The sequence below is a fragment of the Halyomorpha halys genome, unplaced genomic scaffold (genome assembly GCF_000696795.3).
Source record: "Halyomorpha halys isolate HHAL.00 unplaced genomic scaffold, Hhal_1.1 Scaffold1291.1, whole genome shotgun sequence".
Lineage (NCBI taxonomy): Eukaryota > Metazoa > Arthropoda > Insecta > Hemiptera > Pentatomidae > Halyomorpha > Halyomorpha halys.
In genome coordinates this window covers 398966-424450 of record NW_027114049.1, presented here as the reverse complement: position 1 = coordinate 424450, position 25485 = coordinate 398966, and the positions used below count along the sequence as shown (strand labels likewise).

The window sequence follows — 25485 nt, the reverse complement described above, 5'->3', positions numbered from 1 at the left end:
ATCAAATAACAGTAATTTTAACGTTTTTTAATTGGGATCATGTACTACTTTCTCTGAATTCTTTGTTTCGCAAAGCCAAATTCAACTTGGAAAAACCATAAATCCTTTGTTTAAAGGTCATAAACACTTATTTCTGATTGTTGGTAGGTTCATATTCTGACTCTTGTAATTATAACTTCAGGAAAGAAAAGAAAAAATGGGTTTAGTTTGAAATTGAAATAGGCTTATTTTAAATATTCTTTACAGTTTAATTTATTAACTAAATGTTTTCTTTTAATACATTTCATAATTCATGTTGATAAAAATAAATAAATAAATAATAGTGCATATCATTGCTTGGCCTGAATAGGTAATGGCATATCTGAGGAAAAAAAGTTTTGTTTTTTTGTTTCAGGTATTCCATGGATTGTATAGTAGACTTAAGTTAATTTGTAATAACTATAATAACTTTAAGAAAGTCTGTAGGATGACCTTAGTAAAGGAAGTACTACCTTATCTACCTCAGTGTAGGGTAATATCTTTGGAATACGTTCAAAATTTAGTCTTGACGGTAATTGATTCCTTCTAGATTTTCGTATAAGTCCAAAATACATATTTTTTAAAAATAATTTTCATTCATTATTATTTCACAATGAACAAGTCAGAGTAGAAAGTTTTGATAATTTTTTGCAATTCGTTTGTAGAAGAACTGTATCGTTGTTGGAGAAATTTTAACTTCTTTGGTTTTTGGTGCGAGTTATTGCTACCATAAGAATCATATATTATTTTCAGAAACTGTTTTTTTCATCAACTAAATACTATTAGCATAATATTTTTATTTGCGAAATCCATTCGAATGAAATAGATTCTAGTTAAACCATTAATAAAAGTAATAAAAGGTGAATGGGCTACTAAAGATTAATTCTTTATGTAGTTAGCAAGGAACTATAATATTAATTAAATAATTCACTTTTCTTGAACTAATCTATTGGTTAATGCTTACAGGAATATTGATAAAATTTTGAAACAGTGAAACCGCCAGTATCTGATAATAACATTTATTTTATGTAAATAAAAATGTATTAATTGCCAATGGTTCGATTAGATAAAACAATCGAAACTTATCTCAAAATAGCAAAAATACACCAGTGTTGTTTGGTTTGACACATTAATTTGATTTATTTTATTTATGAGTTTTAGAGGATTTAGAGTTGGAACCATTATAAAAGTTGGAATTCAAGTTTTAAAGCTAGTTAACGAAGTTCCAAATTGAATTATTAGCTACAAACGGGAGGTTGCTAAAACGTGGAGTATTAATACCTCTTCAATTTTTGGACAAAATTCCATACATTTTGGAATAAACTATACGAAACTAAAATAGCTTTTCAAATGGAACTTAAACAAAACAAAATTATATAAAATAGTACAATTTTAGGGGAACATTGTAATTAAATAAAATTAATTTAATTAACTACTGAAATAAAAATTTTTTATTCATCGATAAAACATTTCCCCAAGACCATAAATATTGTAATATTGTATTTTAGCTCACTTTTAGTACTATTTTATAAAATAATAATGGATGACTAAAATCGGCAAACAAATTTTATTTAATACATTCAAAAATTGTGGAACCAGCTGCTCTCACGAAGATAATCATTAGGAACTTAATTATAGTGCATTTAATGAGTTTTAATTTGATTACTTATAGATATCTGTAGTTCCTGGGATAAAGGTTTTTAAAAACTGAAAAATTAACAATTATGAATATATTTTGGCAAATATTATTATTTTTTGAGTTTCAGTTAGAGGGCTTTGTGTATGTCCATAGGACTGACGTTTCGAAGTATAAATTTTAATTTTTCTAAAATTATAATTACTTAATCATATTATTAAATGATTAAATAGTATGATAGTTTGTCTCTCTGCATACATCCTTCCAGTGATGCCCCTCCAAACCCAATTCCACTAAATCTGTTTTAACGCAATCCTCCCATCTACGCTTCGGTCTACCCCTCGGACGTTTACCCGTTGGTTCAGCGTTTATTATCATTATTATTAGGGATAAGCTCGTTACCAAGCCCTATAACCTTACATGCCCATCTTATACGCCGCAATGCTATACCTTGAATTATATTTACCGGGTGTTATATATACCTTTTTCGGTCCGAATATTTTGCGTAATACTTTAGTTTCGAAATCCCTAAGACGTTGTTCATCCCTTAGTGTAAGAGGCCACGCCTCACATCCATAAAGAACAGTGGGAAGGATAATGGTTTTGTAAATTTTAAGTTTTTCGATAGAAGGCGCGAGCTAAGCATTTTCGAAATTGAAAAATAACAAGCATTTCCCGCCTTCAACCTAGCTTTTATTTCTTCATCAATTTCGTTTTTTCTAGTTACCGTAGAAGCTAAATACATCATAGAAGTCATAATAACAATTATTAATGAGTAATGACCATTGAAATACGAAAACAATATTAAGAGGGATTTACTTAACTAATAAATGAGAATATAGTTAAGGGGATTATGGCCACAATAAAGAAATAAAGAACTTACCGTTTTGAAATAAGATTAATTTTAATTAAAAGAATGGGGTTAAGTGAAAGTTGTTTGATGCGCACACTGCACAAACAATTATTAACATTCATTATGAATAATCCACCTTTCAGTTTTAGTAACTGGCTATTTGAAGATCCACCTAAAGGTTTTGACTTACATTGCCTCAAACTTTTCCGAGAGGAAAATGAAAATGTAATTCTTGTGATCAGTTGATTTTCAGTTCGCACAAGAGCCTTCGTTAGGAATCATTGACGGATTGATAATATCGGTCAGTTTAGGTCAAAAAGCTTTTTAAGCTGAATTCTGACCTAAACTGAATCTCAAAACTTTTTTTTAAGCTGAGAATCTTACTTTAAAATTCACAGTTTGAATTCTTTTAGATATGACCGTTCATTTGTCGGCGTTTTAATGATTTATGATGCATTTCCTTGTCCGTTTCCTTTCTAAAAACTTTTAATTATACAACATAATATTTTCTTTCACACGCCTATCTTCGAAAATAAATCAAAATTATTTGATTAAAAAAAAAAATTCTGTAGCACTACAACCCATGAAGGGTCAGGGGGAGAAAAATGTTTGTAAGGAAGTACTGTTACTTGACCAACGGTTGTGCAAGGAAGTGATTTGGTCAGAATCACGTTCGACCGTCAGATTTTTACTCAATAAGGGCACCCACCTAATGAGGCTGGTTAGATCCCAGAGGGCTCCCGTACCCACAGGGTGGACTCATCGACTACAAGTAAGCAGATAATTATCTGCCACAGCCGGATTCGGATCCGGCTCCTTCGGGTTAACTATTTTATTTATCAACTAATATTGATATTAAAATTGTGAAGTGTTGACGTGTCGTGGGAATTAGAGAAAACATAATATAAATAAGTGACTCTATTAATTTCTTTAAAATGCCAGGAATTTTGGATTCTCTATTGAGTATTTTTTCCCTGTACTTTTATAATTTTACTAAGTGATGTAAATTATAAAAATTAACAGCCCGATGATTTAATCAGTTCTGTTGAAAAAAAATAGGTTTTTATTTATTAAATTTTATCCAGAGTTATTCTTATTTATATATTACATTTGTAATATTACTGAGTGCTGTACATAAATATAGCAGCCTCGTCATTTACTAAATTTTCTTCAAACTCTGGAACGTAAAAAATTACTGGTAAATCAAATCCTAAAAATCTACTAACAATTTTTAGAACGTGTTTGTAAACTTTTTCTTATTGTTTATAGCATTGTTCTTTAAAATTCTTTTCTTTTTGTTCCATTTTACTAAGTACTAAATAATCAGTTACCAGTCGCACTAAAATATTGACATGAATTGTTTTCGAAGGAATTGAAGCATACTATCTATTCTTGTATCAGTTTATCTTCATTACGGGTTCTTTAAATAGAAACGATTAGTCAGTGAAGTTATATGTTTTTCTTTTCATCTTGTTAGTAGTGCGATTAATTGCTGCTTATTAACATTATTTTAAAATAATTTATCTTTATGTTATCTTAGTAAAAAAAAAAAAAAAAATGTTATCTTTCTATTATATTATATCATATAAAAATATGTAATTTATATATGTCCAGTCACGGATTGATCATTATGAATGAATAAAGTATTTCTTTCTCTCTCTACCTTTTAAAATCAATGGGACTTTAAAGAGCACTTATCTTGACTTTCATTTCTATAGGATAGAACTACAAACAAATATTTTTAAGAAATTGGAACCCTACAATATTTTGATAATTTATGAAAGATAGTTTCCTTTTTTAATCTTCTGGTATTTATTCAGTCCTGATAAAGAACTACGATATGGGTCTGAACTTCGGCTCCTAATGAATAGTTCTCACAATGTTTTTATTGTTGTTTTTTCTGACCTTCACACAAAACATATTGTTTTTATTCTCATTAATTATTTAGTTGATTTTGCAACTTGTACGTCAAATAATTTTCAAAATACATTTATGGATTCATAATCGGAGTCCTCCAAGTCCTATCTGCTGACTCGGTTTTTTGGAATGAGGGGACCTCTTAACAAGTTTTTCCGTCGAAAACTGGAATTGGAAAATTCAAGTAAAAGTGAAAAAAAAAACATTTATTTCAAATTCACAAAGTTTATCATCAAAGCACAATTGCTTGAGACGTGAATATTTGAGTTTATTAAAATATTCTAGACCCTTCTTGTAAACTGAATATGATTTTTTACTTATGTTTAATTACAAAGTTTTGAAATATATTGTTAAAAATATTAAAGTAAATAAAAAAATTCTCTTTTAGACAAAAATTATGAAATATTTATGTTGGGTTAAAATACATTTTGAGTATTTAAATATCTAAAAAATGAAATTTGAGATTTTATTTTATTTTTGAGACCGTACTGAAACCCCACTCCAGTTTTTAAGAACTAGAAAAAAATATTCAAATTCTGTTTTGTTTTGTTATTTTGTGTGTTCATTTCTGATTTTGTTTAGTTTGCCTGTATTGTAAGAGTATTTATTTGAACTCATGACCATAATAAATGGGATATTTTCCTTTATAACTCTTATTCAGTTATTCAAAATTATTACCTATTGTTTCGTGATATTTTCACCCATTAATCTGATGTCAAGTAATCCTTGCATTAAAATAATGCATGTATGTTTCGCTATTAACCTTGAAATGAAACAAGATCGGAATATCTTAACATTTGTATGTGTGTGATTGGAATATTTTATTATTTATTTTATTTAAATAATCGATTTATCTGAATAGTTCCGGTTTATTTTTGTCTCTCAATATCATTTTATCGTTTACTAGGGTATTGTTTTAATGTTTGTTTGTATTATATTCTTTGATTTTGTATTTGTTATTGTTTTTTGGGGATAACTATGGAAGTGTGTTATCGTTCTTACCAAACATTAAATAGTTTTATATATAAAATTGATTAGAAAACAAGTTTGTTTTTTTTATTTTTGGATCTGGTAATGTATTTTGTTCTGTTTACCAATTCCTAACATTTAGAGCGGGATACAGGAAGGTGGGAAGGGTTGTGGAGTGGATTATTAAAAGTTAGAATGGAGTTCTTTAAGGAAAGAGAATCTGATAAGGATTCTATTGTATTGTTTATAGTTTATGAGGTTAAGTTAAATCTTAACACAATTTTAACCAATGATGTGTCTAGAACGAAAAAAATTTGCAGGAAAATATCCTTCAAAAACTTTAGCAATTTTAGATCTCTTCGAAAACTCGTATTTGACTCGATTTTTTTTTTTTTAAATTGTTGTGCCTACTTGACTGTAAGCACCTTTCTGTTAATTTTAGTTTATTTAAACTCATTTAACTATACACAATCCTGTCTCATTTTTCACGAAAAAAAAAATCGATTAGTACATGATAAACATTAAATATGTGTATAGCGTAGGTAAAAAACGGTATTATAAAAAATGTCTATAATTTTATAAAATATCCAGCATTAAAATCGGTGATCCCTCGTTCGTAACCTCTCCTTGTCTTTTTAGATTTCCAAATTCTATAAAAATTATCTTTCAGTTTAAAAAAAAAAAAGTAATAAGTGCATAGTATTTTAAATATAGTCAAATAAAAAATTAAACTAAAAACATAGCAACAACTCAAAATTAGAGAAAACACATTTTTTGGATATCACTAATTGAAAAATTCCAAAAATTAAGTTCAATTATAAATTTAATAATTATTTGGTATTGTAATAGATAATAGTTTATTATGTATTTTTTTATAAACTTGTATCATTGGATTATAGACTTAATATATCATTGAATAAAAAGTATTATATTATTGAACTATGTGTTAATAAGGCTTTAGAATATATCTATAATATACAATATTTTAAAAATAGAACAATATATTCCCAGTGCTGTTTTCTAAAAGCTACATCACTCACTGACGCAACAGCTGATGTTAAGATCAGTGATAAAATTTTCATGGCCACACTTTTGACATTCGATTGCACAAAACGGTTTTTACTGGTGTTTTTTTTTCTTTTTTCGATAAAGCAATTTTCTATTTTAGTTACGAAAGTCTTTCGAAACATACTAAACCTTATTTATTTTTTTATTGCCTTTAAAAGATTTGTTGAATGTTGTATGATTGAGATTTTTTAAATACTGAATTATTTGTTTAAATATTTTCCTGGTTAGTCTTTTTCATTAAATAAAAACGTCAAGAACATTTGCTTTTATGGATTCTTGCATAGGGGGATTACAAGGAGGTTTTCAAGGCGTATCGCATTCCTGTTTTTGTATTTATTTTTAAAACGACTTTCAAAATTGTTGAGGGTCTTAATGAGCTAGACAATATTTAATAATTTTTATTTCAAGCAGAATTATGAATTGTTTTTAAAATTTGAATTACTTTCTTTTTAGATTTAAAAAACTTTCATATTGGAAGGAGATAGTTGACCGTATGGAGTATGTTGTAGGAAGGTAGTCCGGGTGGCGGCCAATAAAAGTATTAAAATAATAAAAGAAAACTATTTAGGATTAACCAATGTTTCGCCTCAGTTTGCAGTTCGTTCGCTGTGTTTTAGACAGCCTCTAACGAAGCCTTCCAAAGTGGGTTAAACGTTGGATAACAATAAATGGTTTTCTTTTGACTATTTTGATAACTTTATTTAACACCATCCGGACTATCTTCCTATAGTTTAAAAAACTTTCTTTATCCTTTTGCTCGTTAATTTAACATTAACCTGTCAATTAGTTTAACCTATTTGTTTAAGCTATGGATGAACATTATTTGATGATTTTATGTCTATTGTAATGGGATTAAATGAACGATTTTCATTATATCTATTCCCGCTTAACCGGCTCTCTGTATTAACTGGTGAACACTGGGACTTGATATGCCGTATCGCGTCCAAAAAATCTTTTGATAAATTAATCATATTTAAATAAACCAGGCCAGAAGGCACCACATTGATTGTTTATATTTATCAAATAATCCAATGTTTTCGTCTTGTCTCAGTCAATATTAGATCCGCTAAGGAACTGTTATAATTTTTTATGTGTCAAGTAATCACTTTAATTCAAAAATACCCGTATCCATAAGTAGTATTTAGGGGCCCTCATATGGTATTATTGTATTTTGGATCACACAAAGTTGTTCGGACGTTGCAACAACTATTATTTTTTTCCTTTATCTTTACGTAATATTTCTATTTCGGGTTGATAACGATCCCGTTTTATATCTTTATCTCCCACATTGTGTAACCTTGTTGAAAAACGTTTCTGATATGTGGGTTAGCTGTTATCAGGGCGTTAGATGCCGTAATTCGCAAGAGCTAATAAGTTTCAGTAAACAAAATTGTGTTATTTTAATTTTTTTATCGCTTTTGATTTGTTATTTCTGAACTAGTTATCTTATAGCAAATGCAGTATTGATAGGTAAAATTCAAATATTAGCTTCTTTGAATAGTAACTAGAAATTTAGTTTTTAAGATGTACCTGAGAAACAATGTTGCTTTATTAAACTATATAAAATGGTTTATATAATATAAATATGGCTTTTTCTTATTCTTTTTTTTTACGTATTTTTGGTACTCTGGGGTCATTAAAAAAATGTTTTTTAATTAATTCCCTTTTCCAAATACTAGTGAACCGTTTTCGACGATACTTAATATTTATAAAGCATTGATATAAATGTTTGATGTATAATATAGTTTTCTTATAAAAATCTAGTGGTAGGAGTATGAGCAATAAAAAATTTTTATTTGATTTTTTTTTTAGCATTTAGTTAGAATCGTAAAAAAAGAAAATAATGAAATTAAAATGAATCTTGTTTGAAATTAACTTCCATTTGAAGGAATGTAAAAACTAGATTATTTTTTAAACGAGTAAAATAGTTGTAAAAAATAATAATAAAATCTTGGTTTTACTGCCCTTGACATGAGTCTTATGTTAATTATTATATGTCATAATATGATTTTTTTTTAAATTTTATTGAAGAGTATTTTTTATTATTGTTGTAAATTAGTTGATTGAATTATTTTTTCATAATTTTTATGCATGTTTCAGTGGTGAACCATGTCTGCTAAGGCAATCAGAGAGGCTACCGGAAAAGACTTAATTAACAGGCATCTCAAATCGCCTCAGTTAGCACATGCAAAATGTAGATTCGCCACCTTCACTGAAGAAACCAACTGGGAAGATTTAGTTCAACAAAACCCATGGCTCAAGACTGAAGTAAGTGTTATTTATATTATATTCATACAAACCTAATTTCTTATTTATATTTTAATAATTGAACCACCATATTATTTGGGTTAGTGATTAGCATCGCCAATTACAAATCCTGGTGGTCAGTGCTCAATTACTGTGATCCTTGTGTGTATTTATTTGTTGCAAGTCTGAAATATGGTTCACTGAATCTTGAGCATTTAATTAATCAGTTATATGCATAAAATAATTATAAAAAAAGTTTAAAACAACTAATTTTTTCATTTCATTTCTAGAAATTGGTAGTGAAGCCCGATCAACTGATAAAGAGGAGAGGAAAGCTGGGACTGATAAAAGTAAATACAGACTTCGCTGGTGTCAAGAAATGGATTTCAGAACGAATGGGAAAAGATCAAGAGGTAATAATAAGTTTACTTACATTTTAGTTAGTGACTTTTTTCTTCATAAAATAAAGAAATAAATTCCTTCTTTAAAAATACAAAAATTACTTTCTTTTAAAATGTATGCACTAATGCTTAGGAAACACATCCATGCATGTCTTTTTCTATATCAGTGATTTAAATAGTTTCAATTATTTTAAATCTAATTAGAATTACATTTATTACTCAATATTTTTTTGTATTATAAATTTATTCACCTAAACAGTTTCTTTTTATTAATGCTTTAGGTTGGACGTGCAAAAGGAAAGTTAAGGAATTTCATCATTGAACCATTTATCCCTCACAAACAAGTATGTGAATAAAATATTTGTTTTTTCTTTTATTATAAATAAAAATAATATTTACTTAAATTATATTTGTTTGCTTTTGTTTTTATATTAATTGTATATATAATCAATAATTTACTCTATTTGCTCAAATTTAAAGGTGTATTTAGACAATCGGACCAAACCAGATAAATTAAGTTGTGAGTAAAAGTGGGTGGAGAACCTGTATCCATAGTGACTGGCAGTATTCCAAACTAATTCTGCTCCATTTCCATAGTTCTGCTTACATCTCCGATCAACTAATAAGACATAGTATAAAGTTTTGAAAATTATTTCTTAAAAAATTAATTATTAAATCACTAATGACATCTCCTGTTTATAACGCCTCAGTATTGAAATCTTCTTCCTTGAAGACAATCCACTTTTTAGGCCATTTTTAATGCTCCAAGTACAAAATATTCCTCAACATCTCATTGATATGTAGTCTTGTGCCAAGTCATAATTCTTACTTTAAAATAAGAACTCAAATAAATAAATAATTATTTACTGAATTTATCGTAAATATTTGCTGAGTGCAATTCTTTTCAGTTAGTCACTTCTTATGAATATTAAAAAATCTACTGTTTAAACCAAATGTTAAAATATATTTTCAAAGTAGTTAGTTTTCTTCTGCAGCTCTGATAAATTTCATAAAAAATAAGATAAATAAAAAGTAACTTATTTGACTAACAACTATGAATATTTGGTTGAGGATTGCCACTTTCATAAATAGTTGGTGCATTAAGCCATTAGATATGGCTCCAGTACCTTAGAGTTAGTGTAGCTGGTCTTCTGAATTCCTCTAGAGGAAAGATGGTTAGTGGAACATTGTTTAAGTAAAACAATATAATTTATTACAGCAGCAGAACGATTATTACATAGGTTGGGTAGCTTTCTACTATTCTCTTGTAGCAATCCATTCCAGACTGCTTAACTTGCCTGTAATTTGATGTTTTCAATTTGTTATAAAAATATGATTGTTTGATTTAAATAAAGTAGATGTTAAAATATTTTTAATAATATATTTAGCAATAATTTATTGTTCAGTTGAATAGTTTCATTTATTTTTTAGGAAGAAGAGGCATACGTCTGCATTTATTCACACAGATATGCTGATACTATTTTGTTTCACCACGAAGGTGGAGTTGACATTGGTGATGTAGATGCTAAAGCTCTAAAACTTGATGTACCCATTGGAAGTTCTGTAACCGCTGATGAGATAAAAGCAAAACTTCTAGTAAAAATGCCAGCTGCTAAGCAGAAGTACGTTTTACTATTGAATTTTTATAATTGATGTTACTACTAAATTTTTATCTTAAATATTTTACTATTACTTTGTTTTTAACAAAAATTTTTAGATTATAGTTTAACATTTGCAAAATGATGAAAAATATTAACAATATGTAATTAAACTTAGATTCATTTCTTTACTTTTAACTTTCAGTATACTTTTTATTACACTCACTAAAGCTCATAATTTATACATGAACATATACTCATAAATTATATTTACCATTACTTATCACAGACTGATTTCTAGTTTTATTAAGATTTGGACCATTTTCTTAAAAAAAATTCTCTGAGAATACTTTACCTTAGCTTTTGTTTACTTCTAAAATGTTTAAAGCTAACTATTTCCGTTAAAGAAACTCAATAAGATAGAACTTAACATTTCAATTTTACATTCATTAAGATGAACTTAACATTTCAATTTTACATTCATTAAGATGAACTTAACATTTCAATTTTTTTTAAATTTCTATGACATTTTAATGGTTTTGATATTCCTGTTGTGTAAAAAATTACTCAAGTTTTCATTGGATTCATTTAGTATTTGTGGTAAATAGCTAAGGTTAAGGGAATTTTTGTAGCATAACTGCCAAATGGAAGGCAAAAGAACATATTTTAGCTAACATATGAATTATTATTTTGCTTTTGGTTCAAACATAATGTGGTCAGTAATTAGTCTGAGGAATCTTTTGCTAATGTTAAAGTAAAGAAAAGAAAACATAAAAATAAAAACTTAATTACTGGTGTGCTAATATTGATGTTTTTCTGCCATAGAATTGTTGCAGATTTCATTGCTGCTCTTTACAATCTTTATGTAGACTTGTACTTCACATACCTTGAGATCAACCCGTTAGTCGTCACTGACAGCATATACATGTTGGACCTTGCTGCTAAGATTGACTCGACTGCTGACTTCATTTGTCGATCAGCATGGGGAAACATCGAATATCCACCACCGTTCGGAAGGGATGCTTTCCCAGAAGAAGCATACATTGCTGATCTGGATGCCAAGAGTGGTGCCTCTCTTAAGGTGAACTCATTAATATTAAAATAAATTAGTCAAATCTGTGTACACAAAAAAAAAAAAGAAATAATTATAATAAATAGATATTCTTAACATAACTTAATTTCTAATTTACAGTGTGAAACGTTTGGATAATTTTGTTTTTTATCTTCAGTTGACCATTCTCAACAAATCTGGTAGGATCTGGACGATGGTGGCTGGAGGTGGTGCTTCTGTAATTTACAGCGATACCATCTGTGACTTAGGTGGGGCCCAGGAACTTGCTAATTATGGTGAGTACTCAGGAGCACCTTCAGAACAACAGACCTACGAGTATGCCAAAACTATCCTCTCACTCATGACTCAAGAGAAACATCCAAAAGGAAAGGTTGGTTCTTTTTATATATATATAATAATAATAATAATTTATACAATTAAATTCATCAAAGTAAAATTAAATATTTACATTCTTATAGTTCATAAACAAGCAATTAATTAAACTTATTTTTTAAATGTTTTTGTGCATGACTATACAATAAATTAACATTAAATTTCCTGAACATTAAGTTTATTTTTTATGTTTAATTGTAATTTCTTTCATGCTTATTATTTTATTTTATTTGATTGATTTATCCTTCCTTATTCCTGATTTATTCTTATTGATTTATATCCTCTTCTTATGTGGAATTTTCATGTTTGTGATAATGAAATCAAATAGTCAATTGAGTGGTCACATTTTCTGCAACAATGTGTTTTAATTATCTCTATTAGAAATTTATTTTTAAGAATTTTCTTCATTAAAAAATAATTATGTATAAAATATTTAATTTTCAAAATATTGTTTACTAATTAAAATTTTAATTCAGGTGCTGATAATTGGTGGAGGTATAGCCAACTTTACAAATGTAGCTGCTACATTCAAAGGTGTTGTCACAGCACTAACAGAATTTCAATCGAAACTTCTGGAACACCAAATTTCCGTTTATGTTAGGAGGGCTGGTCCTAACTACCAAGAAGGGCTTAGGTAAAGCTTTATTGTATTACAAGTATGCACCACAAGGGTGTTGATTTCAAATTCACTATCTATATCATAATCAACTTAATGCTATATTATTGTTAATAATGTTTATTCTTGCCAAAAATCATTACTTTATTTTTAAGATTAGATACAGATCGATAATAATTAAAGAAAATAATAGAAAAATATATAGAAGTAAAAAAATATTGGCAGAAGATAGTTGACCATATGAAGTAGATTGTAGGAAGATAGTCCGGATGGTAGTCAGTGACCCTTCTATTTCAATGCTGATGAAACTCTGCAAAGTAGGGTGAAAAATTCATTAACATTAAATATTAAAATAAATAGTCGTTAATTAATTAATTTTGTTTCTTGGAGGACGGTAGTACGGGTGGTGGTCAATAAAGGTATAAAAATAAATATAAAAGAAAACAATTTATTGTTTTTGGTTTACAATAAATAGTTCTCTTTTACTATTTTGATACCTTTATTGACCATCACCCAGACTATCTTCCTACAAAGTAAAAAAAAAATATAGTTTACTATTTAATTTATCTAATGTTTGGCCTAGTTAATGTGCCTTCCAGAATATAAACAAGATATGAGTAAGTTGAGATATGAACAGTAAAAAACAAACATAGTGGAAGCACTGAAAAGGTAGATTATTTGATTTCTACATTATACTATAGTTTTAGATTGATTTTGATAAAAATATTGAAATCAAAACCTCTGCGAAGCTATAACATATAACTGATACAATTTAGTTTTTACTTGTAATAATTTTATTTGGGTGTCTATAGGATTAGCTTATAATCTAACCCTAGAAATAAACTTAGGTTATTAATTGATTTATCATTAATCAATCATAAAATACAATAGTAGACTCTCCGATCTGACTAATTTAAGAGAGTGTCCTGATTACAGAGGGGTAATAGAGAAATATACACGGCATTGCACTATGTATATATATATATATACGACAGAAGTGCAAAATATTTATTTACATATTGGTACTTCCATAACATGATGTGTCCAGTATTAAAAAATTGATACATAAATGATAACTCAAAAAAAGATACTATTATTAATACGGAAATTTTAGATTTGAAATTATCACATACTTTTTTAAATTTAAACATCACTAATTGCTATATCTTGAATATCATTGAGCATTAAAATTTTGCCTCAGACAAATGTTCTCTCCTCAACCCCCTAACATATTTAAACATATGTGTTGGAATACTTGTAGTATAGTGAGCATCAGATAAGAGAAAACATTTCTAAGTTTTCCAACTATAAAATTTATTTTTTATCAAGAGCTTGAAAGGAGGATTTAATGATAAAACACAATGTGATTATTCTGATTTATTGCTTAGTTTTGTTATTTTGATGTATCTTAATAAATTATTTTAATTAATTCTCTTATGATTACAGAATCATACGTGATGTTGGTAAGACTTTGAAGATACCAATTTTCGTTTTTGGACCTGAAACCCACATGACTGCCATTGTTGGGATGGCACTTGGAAAAAAACCAATCCCTAAAGAAGCTGAACAAGAGTTCGCCACAGCTAATTTTTTGCTACCTGGTGGCCAAGATCAGGTAAAAATTTTTGAATGTATTATTTTAATATTTTTAGAAAATTTGTAATTTATCTTATCAAGTATGAAATTGGAACAAATAATCAATGTTTGTTAATTGTTTTAAATTTCTTTACAGAGATCACCTTCTCCCCATAAGCATGAATCTGTTGCTGATGGGTTGTGCAGGAGGATTTCGAGTATACAGGAACCTGAAAGTTACAAGCCATTATTCACCTCTGAAAGCAAAGCTATCATCTGGGGCATGCAAACCAGAGCTGTCCAGGTGATTACATGATTATGTATTTCTTATTTCTTAAGCCTCAAAGCACTAATAGTTAAAAAATGATTGTGTATTACTTGTCTGGTGTTTCCTTACAGCCTTCAGAGGTTGTTGGGTTGGGCAGATTTGTAGTTTGATCAAATTTTCAACATACCTTTGTTTCAGAGGCCTCTGAATTCAGTTAACGCATTTTGGCTATAACTAACTCATGAATTGAAAAGCCTATTTATTCTGATATCCCTATGATTTTTTTTTTTTTTTTTGTTAAAAAGATCCTTCTTAACCCTCCCTGTGGCATAGGATTGTGCCACTCAGAACTCTTTGCATAGCAAGGCTAAATGCCCAAAAAAAATTATGTTTTCTCCAAAGCAGCTGTGTAATTATTTGATAAAATTTACAAAAGGTAACTTCCTGGGATTCCTTTAACTTTTGATCCTGTTGAAAAAGCTGGAGGAAAATAATGTTATTTTTACATAACTATTCATCTTATTGAATATTCTATATAACTAAAAATAATCATCTAAAATAAGACCAGTAAGCAAAGACACTTAATCCGCAACATGACAATTGATTATTTGTTTACTTTTTGTATCAAATCGGATGTTCAATATAATGGTTTATTGCTGTACTTATTTACTTACTGGAAATGGATTATACAACCTTTAAAAAATATAAATTAGTTTCAAAAACCAAAATATAAGACAGATAAATGTCGCCATGGGATCTCTCAGACCCACCTATCTTGCGGGACAGTTAACTATTTAAGTTTGCGATATAAATTGAAAATGGTAAATTTCCTGTGTCATGTGCAGGAACATTCCTGATCCTCATTTTAGGAGATAGTTAAGTTATCTGAAAAAGTTTATTTTTATTTAATTTCTTTTTAGAGCATGTTGGATTTCGACTTTGTTTGCCGACGAGATGAGCCATCAGTAGCCTGCATGGTTTATCCTTTTACTGGATTCCATAAATTAAAATTTTACTGGGGCCACAAGGAAATTCTTATCCCAGGTAAATATTTTGACATAATTATGGTTAATTTATTTATTAGTATTTTAATGATTTTTTTAAATGAAATCCAGAACTGCAATATGCCATAAATCATTATGAAGATTAATAGTATGACTATTAATTATAAAACTGAATAGTCATTCAGAAACTATTAACTAGTAAATTTCAGATTTGGTATGTTGCAGGTATAGATTCAGTTTTGTAGTATATTACATTTTTTTAATATTTATTAGTGATAAAAAAGAATGTAATGATTCTTATTGATTAATTTGAATTTATTAAATTTTTAGTATATCCTAAGATGGAAGATGCCATAAATAAGCATACAGGAGCTGATGTGCTTATCAACTTTGCATCCCTACGGTCAGCCTATGACAGCACAATTGAAACTTTGAAGTTCTCACAGGTGTGTTTATATTTTATGTCTGATTTTACTTAGATTAACTTTATAAATTTTGAATTATTTTATGTTTTTTTTAAAACAAGGTGTAAATGTTGTGATCTGAAAGTGATTAGGACTTAAATAAAATTATAGGATGGGATGCATATTCTATTCTAAAATAATTCTAAAGATATTATTTCAAATCATTATACCTCTGTTTGCTGATGAGATCTATAGCAGAAAGTATAAACAGACCAACAGTTTGGTCTTTGTTAGAAAAGCATCAATTAAGCTTCAGTGTTTTGTATTTTATAATTATTAATTAATAATATAATTAACAGATTCTGGAGATGTTAAAGGGTAATTTGGTTGAAAGTTTCAAAATAAGAATTTTCTAAAGTTTAGAGAAATGAAACATGAGTTTTTAGATGTTTTTTCATACTTATATTCTTTTTAGATCCGTGTGATCGCTATTATTGCTGAAGGTATTCCCGAGAACATGACTAGGAAGCTCATTCAGATGGCCCAAGAGAAAGGAGTCTCAATCATTGGACCCGCAACTGTTGGAGGTATCAAGCCTGGTTGCTTGAAGATCGGTAACACTGGAGGCATGATGGACAACATTTTGCATTCCAAACTCTACCGTCCTGGCAGGTGATTATTTTATATATGTTTTTTATGGTAATACTAACATTTATGATTCATTCTACAAATACTAACTTTATTTAATGTGAGTGAAAATATATCTATTTTTTTTTTTTCAGTGTGGCATATGTGTCAAGATCTGGTGGTATGTCAAATGAACTCAATAATATCATATCTAAGGCTACCGATGGAGTCTATGAAGGTGTCGCCATTGGTGGAGATCGGTATCCGGCAACAACTTTTATGGACCACATTATGAGATATGAGGCTGATCCTTCGGTTAGTTCAATTACTTTTTAATGATTCATATTTTACTGTTACTATTTTGAACATAATGAATTAATTCCTTAAAAAAAATTAATAAATGAAATCTGATCATAAATCATAGATTAGATGCCAAAACAAAACTTGGTTTAGACCTGAAAATTAAGCTAAAAAAAAACCTAAATCCCTAAACTATAGTTACTATTAATGATGGTAATATTTAGGCCACATTTTATTCTATTGGCAATGGTATTTAGCTTGCTTTTTGGGTCAAATCAAGTTTTTTTTTTGTGGTACTACCTTTATAGATATCCAGTCTTTATTAGTGTGTGAGGAATTACATTATTGTTAAAAATGTTTTCTATGCTCTAATGACTAACAGTTTTGCAGAATTCCAAAGTGAAGTAGAACAATTTATCATATAATAAAAAGTTTATTTGTTTAAATGATTATTTAAATGAACTGTTAAAATACAGTTGTAATTTAAATACTGTTTTGGCATTAAACATTCAACTAGAAAAAATTGATGATTAATTAAAGTGGATTTACTTATACTTGTTAGTGTAATATTGGGTTATCAGTGGTAAAAGTTATCGAGTGTTACTTTTTTTTAATATTCATTGGCACTTCTATTGTTATCATGACGATAATTAATTTATTATAATCTAAATAATTCTTTTACCTCATTCTTTATGTATCAATTACAATAAATTAGATCATTTTAGCCTCACTCTTTTTATTAATTTATTTTACATCTCCCACTATTCGGCCAACCTGATCATTATCGAGGATAATCTCGATTTTCAATTTTATAGCTTTGTAATACTTTATAAAATAGTTGGAGGTTATTAGACCCAAGCTTATTGACTAGTCATTTAACCATTTTTGTCATCTATATCCTTTAATTATTACTTCTTTTAATTAAAAATTTACTACATTCAGATTCTATTTCATAAACACTATTTATAACTGAAAAATGTAACAGTCTCAAACAAGAAAATTTCATAATTACATATATATTCTTTATTTTTTTTTATTAATTGCTATATTTATTTATAGGCAAAGATGATTGTCCTCTTGGGTGAAGTTGGTGGTGTTGAAGAATACGAGGTTTGCCAAGCAATCAAGGAAGGGCGACTTACAAAACCCCTCGTCGCTTGGTGCATTGGAACTTGTTCTTGTTAGTATTTAACATAATTGTTATTAATATTATTTGTTTCCTCTCCATTATCTTATTATTATAGTTATTTTTTCCTTTTAGCTATGTTTTCGTCAGAAGTTCAGTTCGGTCATGCTGGGTCTTGTGCCAACTCTGACCGAGAAACTGCCTCATCTAAAAATGCTGCATTGAAAATGGCTGGTGCTAAAGTGCCAACTTCATTTGATGAACTTGGTGATGTTATCCATGAAGTCTATACAACTCTTGTTAAGTCCGGAGAAATCGAGCCCCAGCCCGAAGTTCCTCCACCAACTGTCCCTATGGACTACAATTGGGCAAGGGTTAGTATTAGACATAAAGTTATCCATAATGGTTTAGGATTTGTTCAGACTATTCTGTGAGGGTAGTGGTTTTTACCTAATTTTGTTCTTTAGGAACTTGGACTCATCAGGAAACCAGCTACTGTGATGACCAGTATTTGCGACGAGAGGGGTCAAGAATTGTTATATGCTGGCATGCCTATCAGTGATGTAAGTTTGACATTAAATACTTTTAACAATTAATTAATATAAGTATAAATTAAGATACCAAGGTGGGTATTAACTATTAAATAATTATAATATAAATTTATTAATAATTTTACTTTTATGTGATAGTATAAACAACTTTTAAAAAAGAAGACCTTAATTAGGATTTGTTTTATTTGACCAATAATTACTTATGTATATTTATTCTTAGTCAGTTCATAGTTATTTTTAAACCATTTTCTTCATTACCAGGTTCTCAAGCAAGAAATGGGAATCGGTGGAGTTATATCTCTACTTTGGTTCCAAAGAGCCCTACCTCCTTACATCTGCAAATTCTTTGAAATGTGCTTGATGGTGACAGCTGACCATGGGCCCGCCGTGTCTGGTGCCCATAACACTATCGTTTGTGCCAGAGCAGGCAAAGATCTCATTTCATCTCTCGTCTCAGGTCTCCTTACCATTGTAAGTATTGTTAAATTTTAATATATATTATCATTGAATAGAGATTATAATATGTATCAGTGTTTTTTAAATTATCAAAATAGTAATCAAAAATAAGTTAAAAAATTGGTTCATTTATTTATATGGATGCTTAGTTTTATCATGTGAAATGTGAATTTGGGTGAATATAATGCAAATATATTTATATTGACTAGTAAGTGTTCTATGAATTAGTTATAGAAGTTTAAGCATGAACCAATTCTACTAAATTAATCATTAACGAAGATTTATTAGTTCAAATTATCTGAGCTTACAAATTGAAGTTATTCTGTAACTACTTTACCAATTTGTGTTTTGTTTACCAATTCTTTTCAGGTCCTTGAATTTTCTAAAACGTTGTGTTAAAAACTTGTAGTACAATACCAAATGCCTTCCAAAAATTTATTTCCTTTCTTACTACGATTGAAAAATTTATTCATCAGAATAATGTTGTAGAAGCCGTGGGCTATACTTAGATTTTAGCTTTTAAAAAATTTATCTTGATTATAGCTACAGCTACTTTAATTTCTTTTTCTTTTTCAGGGAGATAGGTTTGGTGGTGCCCTCGATGGTGCTGCAAAACAATTCTCAGAAGCTTACGATTCAGGCCTTATCCCCATGGAGATGGTGAACTCAATGAGGAAGAAAGGCCAGCTCATCATGGGTATTGGTCACAGAATTAAATCTGTAAGTGGGTTGTCATTATCATCACCAGGCTTTGTACTTACATAATTTACTCTTATAAATATATTAATAAGTTTTGCCTGTCATTATACTTTGATAAAATGTGCACTAATTTTCAGTTATCATTCCTTAATAATTATTTTTATCAAATGGCAGAAAATGTCTTATTTATAATTAAATCTTAGTGTAATTAATATGGTATGGATTGTGGTTAACATCAAATGTTGTGGAACGATATAGTATTTAACTTTTTTAATTATTTCTAGGTTAGCAACCCAGATATGAGGGTTAAAATTATCAAAGAATACGTACAACAAAACTGGCCTGCTACGCCTTTGCTGGATTATGCTCTAGAGGTTGAAAAAATCACAACTTCAAAGAAACCTAATTTGATTCTGAATGTGGATGGTGTCATTGCTGTTTCTTTTGTAGATCTTCTCAGGCACAGTGGAAGTTTTACCAGGTAATTATCAAATATTTTATTTACTCATTGTCATAAACCAAGGATATGATTATTGGTAGTTGAACATGATGATATCGAACATTGATGATGTGTCTTTGATTATACTCTTGAGAGCAATCACTGACAGCCATGCCCTTGGTTTATCTTATATTTAATTGATATATATCATAGTATTTTGCGGTATACTGCTATTCTGTGTTTTCATGGCATTTATTTAAAAGTTGTCAATATTTAACTTTTCAAGATGTTATCGGGAGTACAAATAAGTTTTTACTGTCAGACAAAAGATTGGTTAGTGGAAAAGTAGTGGCCAGTGATGGACAAAACTTTGTATAAAACATAATATACTATTCTTTCACAATAAATTCATAATTTTTTATAGAAAACGGCAGAAACTTATTTGTACCCCTATTAAGTTTTTATATTTATCTTGAATCAAACCAATTCTGCTTAGCCTTCTGCTAAAATATAACGAGACCACTGTGGTTGTTATCAATGCACCTTACCACTGTCAAACAAAAGCCAACCAACCCTATGTTTTTACTCTGTAAGCTTGATTGTAATTGATTGGACTGGTGGATAAAAAAAAAAGTCGATGCTTTAAGATCAAATTATGGAATTTATTGATGAATGGAATATAGTCCAGGTGTGGTCAAATAAAATTCAAATAGTAATAACATACGTTTCGCCCCACATAACAGGACTTCATCAGGGCTATTTTGATAGATTTATTGTTATTATGGAATTTATTGTTATTAATTGAACTTATTAATTTTGGTAATTACAAGTACTTGGTCTTAATTTTATTTAAAACCTTATTAACAATAATTTTTTTCAATTACAGGGAAGAAGCACAAGAATACATTGAAATGGGTGCAATAAACAGTCTTTTCGTTCTTGGAAGGAGCATAGGTTTCATTGGTAAGTTACAAATGTTAAAATTTGCTACATGTATTATTATAATTATACTTGAATTTCTATCATTAGCATATAATTTATTGTTTTCAAATTGACTCAGATTGCTATTAAAAAAGTTCGCTATTGTGTATCAAGTTTTTTTTTTTTTTTTTAACTTTCACTTACTTATATATGGAATATATAGATTTTCCTTTAATTTTATTTTTAATTGGTTTATACATTCATACTATTATGTTATTCAAAAAAATGTAAATGGTAATTCATTAATAATTTCTCATTTATTAATGATGAATAATTTAACAACTTTATTGTAAATTAAATTAAATCTTGATGGCGATGAAACAGTTTGTATTGCTAATACAGCAACCAAGTAGTAACCTATTGTTTTATTTTAATTTATCTAATTATTTTAAATAATAACTGTTTTTTCTCTCTGTAGGTCACTTTATGGACCAGAAGAGGTTGAAGCAAGGACTTTACAGACATCCTTGGGATGACATATCATACGTCCTTCCAGAGCAGTATAACTGAACCTTAGTGTATATATTATAGACTCATTCCATCAAAAGTGTTAATAGGCTATCATACGAGTGTTTTTATTATTTTATTTACTTAAATACAATTTTTTAAATATTTTTTAATATTATATAGAATTTGTGCCAAGCAGCTGAATTGTTTGGTTAATCATGTTCATCAGTATAAGTTATAAAATTGTATTGTCCAAATTGTATAAATGAGTGATTTTTAAATATTAGCTATTTGCATTTATTTAACTATCATTCCATATATATATATATTCATTTTATCATGTTACATAAATGGAAATTATATAAGATCTGACTATTTTTATTCCCATTTGGCGATGTGTTATTTGTTACTGTGGTGTAATAAAATGTGTTATTGTTTTAGTGTTGATAAAATGTTTCAGAATAATATGACATCCTGCTTATAAAGATAATTACTCATTTAATTCTATTAAAGTGGCATAAAGTAATTAATTTTACTAAGATATGTTGATAATCAGCAACTTACCAAATTGCTCTAGTTAGCTAACTAACTAATGTGGTATCAGGGTTTCTTGTATAAAGCAACATCCAGCCTTCAATACACTATCAATTTTCATCTCCTTTCACTTTACCTGCTTATAAAACTTAATTTATTTCTAAGTTATTTCTGGAAAGATATAGTTTTCTAGCTTTGACTATTTAGTATAAATATTTATATCTGCTTTAATTGTTGTATTTCTTATTCAGTACCACTTTTTATCGATTATCCAAAAACATCTCATCCACATGCATCTTGAAAGTTTCTCCTCTGCCTATTCATGAGAGTTTAAGATATGTTTCTATAAATAAAATAAAAACAGTGTACTTACATGATATGTATCTTATTAAGTTGGAGTATTAAAAATATTTGGACTATTGTAATATTAATATTTATTTTAAGCCATTTAAAATAAATAATAGTTTCTTTTAAATTTTTATATGATTTATCAATACTAGTAAAAAGATGCACATTTTTACTAAAATAATAATATAAGAATATGGTCAGGGTTGCGGTAAAAAAATAGAACGAATAGTTTATAACTATTTAAGTAGTTTGGGACATTAAATAGTTATAAACTATTTGTTCTTTTTTTGACCCCAACCTGACAACCTTCTTATTTTAAAGTTTTACGGTCAACTATATCTATGTATATATTTTACTAAAATAGCTTCAAGAATCACCAGAAGGCCTGTTATACTCAAATCTTTTAATAAATTGAATTATAATACTAAAAAAACTTTTATTTTTAATATCTAGTTTCAATAATAAGACCATTTACAAATAAAACCACTCTTAGAAAACTTAATGGTGTAGTGATTGAAATTATGAACCAATAACTAATTCATTAGTGATGCGGTTGTGCTCATGGGTGTGTACTCAAAAGTGTTGGCTACTTTTTTTAAGTAAGAAAGAACCTCACCAATTGAGGCTCACATGGATAATGATTTTAGTGATGAGTCTCTAATATTATTGTTACAGAAGAAGTAGAATAGAATGATTTTTGGTTTATACATAAAGAAAAGCAATTACTACCAACTAATGGTTGTTACCAAAGAAACAAAGTTCTGAAGAAAGTTATTCAGAATAAGTATTACTGACTACCCCTAGGCTAAGCAGGCAGAATTCAAACATAACATATTGATAAGACTCGAGGCATTCCTATTGAGACAATATTTAATGACACCTTAAATCTTTGAAATGTCGCTCCATTCAATTACATAGGTTTTTACTTTATGTGGACTGATGTTCAATTGGAGTCAGTTATCAGTTTCTTTAGAATAGCTCCATGTATAGAGGATTTAAGACTAAATGGTTTCATAATTCTCTAATTTGTTTTGTCTCTAATTCTCTGTTGTAAAACATTGTAGAATTATTAATTGTTGGATTATTAGAAACTAGAACTAATAGTAGAGTTCATCTACTCTTTGCCTATTTATTTTTTCTATTTATCAGTTTGCCAATTTCAAACCATCAATTTTTAGAAGCATTTATAAAATATTTAATGTAAAACTAAGGGTCTTTTCACATTAATATTGATCGTTGAATATTAGCATTAAAATGATGCGTTTATATTTCACAATTGAGCTAAACAAAACAAATGATCGGTATATGTTAAGATTTATTTGATCATCGGGATATTTTTTGAAATTAAAAAGTTTTTCAGAATTCTTTTTAATCTGTTTTACGTAATTGTTTCCTTCAGTGTTAGTTCTTTATGTTTCAAATGACTTCTGTTGTTTATTATCAAAGGCTGTGGATACACTGATCGTCTATTAGACTATTACCTTTATTATATGTCTTTTATTTTGTTTAAATTATCTTTTTTTTAAATATCAATTTAGCAGTTCTAGTTGTGTTAATATGGATACACTGAACATTTAGTCATAAAAATAAATTGAATAAATACCTTAAATAGTTAATCAATTATTTACTCACAAGCTGAACATTAAAAGAATTTTTTTATTTAAGGTATCATACCGATTTTTCTTAAGAACTAAAACTACTCTGAATTTAAAAGATTGAATGAAAACAATATTAAAAAATTATGATCAAAGAATTAGCTAATTTAAAACGATTGTATATAACAATGATTGTTGCTGGAATATTTTTTTCTATTTTGTACTATATCTATTCCCTATTGGTAGTAAAACATTATCAGATACAAAAATGTTTAAGATTAAATTCTGAATTATGTTATTTCAACTGGTCAACATCCTTTACAAAAAATAAATAACTATAGATGGTATGTTAGAGGGGACTTTAAATTTATTAAACTAAACCAACATCTTTGGTCTGAGATTCAGTGGTTTACATTTATTTATACCATACAGCATGTAAAGATATTGATGGGTAAAATGGTTTATATTTCTGGACAGTTTTTAATTGTGTAACCTTGTATTCAACAATAATGTCAATAGTTTGCTGTTTATTTTTAACCTTAAGTGGACATTTGGTGATTGGCTAACTTTGATTTTTAAAATCATGTTTCATATTGCCTATTTTAAAATTTTATATTAGCCATAGGACCCTCATTCTTTCAAACTATTGAGTATACAGAGTTATGTAGAACTTTTTCAAATCAAATCTTGGTAAACGAGGATAAGATCGTTGGGGGTGCGGTCAAAATGAAACATAAATTAGTTAATGTAACTTATTTAATCGTGCCAACGTTTCTTACAAATCTTGGTATAGTCTTGCAGCACATTATAAATCAAATCTTGACAAGTTTCAGTGTGGGAATATTATAAATTAGTCTGTTATCTATTGGTAACTTGATTTAATCAAAATAATTACTCATAAAGATCAGTCCTTGGCAAATAATACATTTAAACATTGGAACTAATCAAGAGGCCGGAGGAATAGGTGTGCCCCTTACTGGGAGAGAATGTACAAAGGCACTAAAATCAAATATGTTCTCACATTCCCCTCTATGGACTTCCAGAAGACAGGCATCAGGTGAACACAGATGTTGGCCCCATCTGCCTCAAATATGGCTGAAAGTCAGAACTCTTATCTTATGTATTTAATGAATGTCCTAACATGTTCCTTGTTATCTGCCGATACAATAATATAAAGAAGCAACTAGCCAAACTGCTAGAGAAAAAAAATTAATGTTTCCAGCAAGTGTGTTGTGTTGAAATAAAGAGGGTTCTGTAAGGTTTGTTGGTAGCAGCATTTTGTGCAACATTAAATGAAGCATTAATAGTTGATCACTCAATACAATCTGAAGCGAATAATCAGGATCAGAGTGTCAAGCTATAAG

At 28.5% G+C, this 25485-nt stretch overlaps 1 protein-coding gene across 2 annotated transcripts in view; it reads left to right on the top strand.

Annotated features, from left to right (window-relative positions):
* ATPCL (ATP-citrate synthase) overlaps nt 1-21853 on the top strand; it is a 74992-nt gene extending 53139 nt beyond the window's left edge. For both annotated transcript variants that reach the window (XM_014434053.2, XM_014434055.2), the window contains exons 2-22: nt 8562-8729; nt 8999-9121; nt 9391-9453; nt 10541-10731; nt 11533-11788; nt 11937-12149; nt 12628-12785; nt 14214-14382; nt 14500-14646; nt 15531-15654; nt 15945-16060; nt 16494-16690; nt 16801-16960; nt 18005-18125; nt 18207-18445; nt 18539-18634; nt 18884-19093; nt 19655-19798; nt 20062-20258; nt 21103-21179; nt 21616-21853. In XM_014434053.2, coding sequence (XP_014289539.1) covers nt 8571-8729; nt 8999-9121; nt 9391-9453; nt 10541-10731; nt 11533-11788; nt 11937-12149; nt 12628-12785; nt 14214-14382; nt 14500-14646; nt 15531-15654; nt 15945-16060; nt 16494-16690; nt 16801-16960; nt 18005-18125; nt 18207-18445; nt 18539-18634; nt 18884-19093; nt 19655-19798; nt 20062-20258; nt 21103-21179; nt 21616-21707 — 3252 coding nt within the window. In that variant the 5' untranslated portion in view covers nt 8562-8570 and the 3' untranslated portion in view covers nt 21708-21853. The remainder of the gene's footprint in view (nt 1-8561; nt 8730-8998; nt 9122-9390; nt 9454-10540; nt 10732-11532; nt 11789-11936; nt 12150-12627; nt 12786-14213; nt 14383-14499; nt 14647-15530; nt 15655-15944; nt 16061-16493; nt 16691-16800; nt 16961-18004; nt 18126-18206; nt 18446-18538; nt 18635-18883; nt 19094-19654; nt 19799-20061; nt 20259-21102; nt 21180-21615) is intronic.
* The last annotated feature ends 3632 nt before the right edge of the window (nt 21854-25485 follow it).